The sequence below is a fragment of the Salvelinus sp. IW2-2015 genome, linkage group LG23 (genome assembly GCF_002910315.2).
Source record: "Salvelinus sp. IW2-2015 linkage group LG23, ASM291031v2, whole genome shotgun sequence".
NCBI lineage: Eukaryota > Metazoa > Chordata > Actinopteri > Salmoniformes > Salmonidae > Salvelinus > Salvelinus sp. IW2-2015.
In genome coordinates, this window is record NC_036863.1 from 35375385 (window position 1) to 35380807 (window position 5423).

Below are 5423 nucleotides of genomic sequence, written 5' to 3' on the forward strand. Positions count from 1 at the left end.
ACAGGTACGTTTTCAGGTGCATTTTCTCAGGTCCACCCACCCACTCTTTAGCCCAATGAAACATGTCCGAGTGAACCGTAACTATGTCGTTTCCAGGAAGTGATCCTCAACCGGAATTCTTTCAACCGCCTCCAAATCAATCTTGTCACTAGTTACCAAAACCACAGCTATGTCGTAAAAAATCGTGAAAACAAAACATCGCTTTTTTGGTCTTAATTCAAAATTTGGCATAAGGTTAGCACTGTGGTCAGAGTTAAGGTTAGGTTTAAAATCAGATTGTAAAATAATACATTGTCGAAATGGGCGGTGGTTAAGCCTAAATTGAAGATGACAATATATTTTCGACCTAGGGTTTACCATAATTATGAATTTGTGGCTMTGGTAACTAGTGACGACACCAACATAACGAGGCCCCATCGCACCATGCGTAGCAACAAACCGGCTTGAGTAGAGCTCGAGCTCAACAACGTCAGGGTTGACGACAAATTAAATAGGTGTAATTTGAGAGATAACGTGCTGACAGAACGGCACTTGGGGCAAGTAACATTGCATGTTTTTGAGCGATAATTGTTAGTAATTGGCGTTTGATCCATATGCATAATTATGTTTCTAATAAGGTTGACATTCCGCAATACTTGAGTTAGTGGGGTGGACTCTAGGGCCTGGGCAGGATTTAAAAGCCAGGGCATTTCCTAGCCGAGACCGGTAGCTACTCTTACCCGGTTGCTGACAAGATCAGCTGGGCAAATATTATCGTCCTTGCTGGTGTGTTGGGGAAATAGTATAATATATCAATTTAATGTTGCTARATTTTTATTGAGGTGTACAACAAACCGTCTGTGTTGTTAACTTGATATCGCCGTCCATAGTTTGATGCTGCTGCTAACGTTACTACATACCCTCACACTAGGTCCTAAATAGACACCGCGGAAAAAATGGCGGACGACCCCAACGCAGCAGACAGGAACGTGGAGATATGGAAGATAAAGAAGTTGATCAAAAGTCTGGAAGCTGCTCGGGGGTACGTGTGGACATGACAAGTGGYAGACATGGCAAATGCATGGTTTTGTCAGTGACTTTCTTCATCATATTGAGCCACTAACTGGAAGTTAATGGTACCAGGCCCATATATGAGKTAGCTAACAATTATTTTAGTATACGTTTTAGCTAGCTTACTAACTAGCAAGTGGTGTTAGTTTGAATATTTATTTGAACGCATAGCTAGCTAGTTGGCTAGCTGACAAGCTAAGTCACATGTCGGTGMCATTGATCTATGTTTCGAAAGTTTGAGTAGTCATGTAGCTAGCTAATGTTACCACAGCTAACGTTAGCTAGGCAGCTATTAGTTTTGTAACTTCAAGGGCTTCTATACATTCACAGCTAGCTGACAATACTAGTATCTGAAATTCACAGCTAGTTAGCCTACTAGTATTATCAGTTATCTGACTATCTAAACCTACACATTGTTTTAGTATAGCCAACACAGCTGATGCCCAACCATATCTAGGTGATCTTTACATTCAAATTGTTTGACACTGGACAAGTGTTCTGCTTTAAATGGTAATTTCATGGCAGTTTTCACTAAGTTAAAACTGTCAGTGCCACATCACACCTTGACTGGCTGGCAATAGACCTGTCAGCCGGAATAGCTGATGTAGTTGATTTTAGATCAAAAGGTGAAGCAATTCTTATGCCTTTCATTGACCTTAACTTATCTATGTTCCACACCTGTCCTGTATAATGAGCACTCTCCCAAGTGGTTGTCTATATAGTGCAGTGGGTCAAGTTGTTTTTTATGAGTTCACTCTGTGAACAAACTACTGTGACCTTCACCCCCTTGACTAGGGGCAGCAGCAAACTTGTGGCCCACACCTGTCAACATGATGGTCAAAACAAAAATGTGGCAATATGAAGACCACTACTGTAGTAATGTCCTCATCTGACAACCGGTTTAATACTATACGTGTATGAAAAGGCCTGGCTTGCTTAGGTAAACAGGACACATCTGTAGGACAGGTTTAGCTATCCATAATTTGTGGTTCTTGTTTTTACAAAGTTGTTTCAATAAATAGCTTGCCAACATAATTTCGCTTGAGTTACTGTGCAACTTATTTTCTACGCAAAGGATGTGTTTTAACGTGGGTTTAATGCAATTGATCTCCTCTCAGGAATGGTACGAGTATGATCTCCTTGATCATCCCTCCAAAGGATCAGATCTCCAGAGTGGCCAAGATGTTGGCTGATGAGTTTGGCACTGCATCCAATATTAAAAGCAGAGTCAACAGGCTGTCTGTGCTCGGAGCCATCACCTCTGTACAGCAGAGACTCAAACTCTACAATAAAGGTGTGTATGTGTGAAGTCAGTAGTGAAACCCTCTCTTTCTGTATGAAGTAATTTGGGGTGGTCCTGGCTTGGTTACGGGCATTTCTTATTTCAATCAATTGATTTCTGAGAGCTAACTTATTTTTTTTTACCCTGCAGTGCCTCCCAATGGCTTGGTTGTATACTGTGGCACCATTGTGACTGACGAGGGCAAAGAGAAAAAAGTCAATATTGACTTTGAGCCTTTTAAACCCATCAACACTTCTCTGTATCTCTGTGACAACAAGTTCCACACAGAGGTAAGGTTGTTCAACACTCTGGGTTCATTATATTCCCACCTTACTATTTTTCTTATTGGCTTATTGTGACTAACTAGGAAATAAGGAGTTTTGGATTGCACAAAATGGCATCTTCTGATATTAAAAAATCTGTGTTGCCTGTTTTGGTGAAACAAGTTGGTGTTGTGTGTGTGTAGCCTGAAGTTATGCACAGCTGAGAGTCAATATTGACCACCTTTCTATTTAGATGAGAAATTACATCTTACCTAATGTATTTTCTGTCTCTTAGGCTCTTACAGCCTTGCTGTCAGATGACAGCAAGTTTGGTTTCATTGTGATTGATGGAAGTGGCGCCCTCTTCGGAACCCTGCAGGGCAACACCAGGGAGGTGCTGCACAAGTTCACCGTGGACCTACCCAAGAAGCACGGTTAAAAACCCTACATTCACATGCAACATACACTAATGAACAGAATTACAGCCAGCCTGTSCACACACAACCATGTATAACAAACAGTCCTCTTTCAGGCAGAGGAGGGCAGTCTGCCTTGCGTTTTGCTCGTTTGAGGATGGAGAAGAGACACAACTACGTCCGAAAGGTGGCGGAGACGGCAGTCACGCTTTTTGTTTCCAACGACAAGGTCAACGTAGCAGGCATGGTCTTGGCTGGTTCAGCTGACTTCAAGACGGAGCTCAGCCAGTCAGATATGTTTGACCCGGTCAGTATCTCCAGACACAGCATTCCAYGGTTTTCTGGTGCCATTGTCAGCATTGACATTGTAGCATTATACGTCTGATATGTGATCTGTTTGTTGACTGATGAATTGCTGACTCATGTCCATGCAGAGGCTACAAGCAAAGATCCTGAAGCTGGTTGACATATCATATGGTGGGGAGAATGGGTTCAACCAGGCCATTGAGCTGTCCGCAGAAGTGCTTTCCAATGTCAAATTCATTCAGGAGAAGAAACTTATAGGTACTTGGATACAGCTGATTTGTTCATTTGTGTGAATGTCTACTCCGATATCTATCATGAGTGTCTCTCTGGCATGGACATGATCCATCCTGTTGTCATATTGATAATATAGAGGACCTCTTCTCCCAGGACGATACTTTGATGAGATCAGCCAGGATACAGGYAAGTACTGCTTTGGGGTGGAAGACACACTGAAAGCCCTGGAAATGGGTGCTGTTGAGATTCTGATTGTCTACGAGAATCTGGATACCATGAGATACATCCTACGATGCCATGGAGCAGAGGGACTTGCTATGGTGGAGAAGGGTACAGGTATGTAAATAATGTGCGCCCTATARAAAATGCATTCAGTTGAGGGATTCTGGTCTTAACACATCTCTCTATTCCTTGCCCTATGTCTGTTCTGTTCAACCTCTTCCACTGATCCAGATGAGAAAACGTTGTATTTGACACCAGAGCAGGAGAAAGACAAGTCTCACTTCACAGACAAAGAGGTCAGTGAAGTTCTTTCCACAACCTACACAAGTGTATGAAGGAAGTTATGTTGTGGTTCTAGAGGCTCTTTTTAAAATGTGATGTTATTTTGTCTCTTAATTTCACCTATGTCTACTTCCTGTGTTTGCATCCACCACTTTTATAAGGAGAATTCTCATAAAAGGATCTCAGTTTTCCCTGATCTACTTTTTTTGGGTGTGGGTGTATTTCTACAGACTGGGCAGGAGCATGAGCTGATCGAGAGCATGCCGTTACTTGAATGGTTCGCCAACAGCTATAAGAAGTTTGGAGCCTGTCTGGAGATTGTCACTGACAAGAGCCAAGAAGGATCCCAGTTTGTCAAGGGCTTTGGTGGAATTGGTGGTAAGAGTTTGATTATACATTCATAACTAAAGGCTTTTACTATTATTCTGGGGTCATGTGAATACATAAACAAATATTGTCACTGTAATGCACCTCTGCAGAGTTACCTAAGACTATGATTCTTCCTTTACTTCACCTCCACAGGGATCTTGCGGTACAGGGTGGATTTCCAGGCCATAGAGTACCAAGGAGAAGACGATGAGTTATTTGATTTGGATGACTACTAGGTAGTTGAGACTGACAAGAAATTAATCAWTTGAAAGGCTTTCCCTGATTTGACCGAGATACTGGTGGAAGGAAAGCAAGTAGTCAGGAGGGAGACCCAGACCTTCAAATAAAAGACATGGATGTGATGCCGTATATCAACGTTTCCCTGACTTGAAGCAGTGACTCATCACCTGGTTGGATGGAGCTCGTCTTGGTTTGTTCCTCCACTCTACATTAATGACTGATTCAAAGTGACTGACAGCAAGGCCACACTCCTCCTGCCTGCTTGGCCTTCTCTAGGCCACACTGATAGGTTATACAAATCTATTTTTGTCATCACTCCCCACCTTCCAACTCAATTTCCCTTTATTTTTTAACATTTTTACTGGTACCTGCTGCTGTTGTGTTTTGAGATTTTGATTCTGATTATTTTGTTTTCCTTTTTTAAATCAAATTTATGTAGAGGGCAAGGAAATAATGATTAAATTGGAGCTGCTTTACTATCCCATACCCTGTCCCTGCCTCCCGTCTCATCCTATCTTTATTTCAGCACCTGCTTTATTTTGTCCCAGCTCCCCCCTGGTAATTTATTCACTGTCACAGGTGCTGTACTCTGYGCCCGTACTGTTTTCTTGTATGTTTTTTCATTTAGAGGACCCTTGACCTTTATGACTCATACAGAGTTCCCAGAGCTGAGATTTAGGTTTATACGTCTGCTTTTATATTGCCTTGTACACACACCACTCTATTAAGCATAATGAACCATGCCCTCAGTGTTGTGAC

General features: G+C 42.1%; 1 protein-coding gene across 1 annotated transcript; it reads left to right on the top strand.

Moving 5' to 3' along the window:
• The first annotated feature begins 403 nt into the window (after positions 1 to 403).
• Positions 404 to 5155, top strand: LOC111950392 (eukaryotic peptide chain release factor subunit 1). Its single transcript, XM_023967936.2, has 11 exons — positions 404 to 536; positions 911 to 1021; positions 2169 to 2344; positions 2483 to 2622; positions 2891 to 3029; positions 3128 to 3318; positions 3446 to 3575; positions 3705 to 3887; positions 4005 to 4069; positions 4286 to 4433; positions 4578 to 5155. The coding sequence occupies exons 2-11, from the start codon at positions 936 to 938 to the stop codon at positions 4658 to 4660; spliced, it is 1341 nt and encodes a 446-aa protein (XP_023823704.1). The 5' UTR covers positions 404 to 536; positions 911 to 935; the 3' UTR covers positions 4661 to 5155.
• The last annotated feature ends 268 nt before the right edge of the window (positions 5156 to 5423 follow it).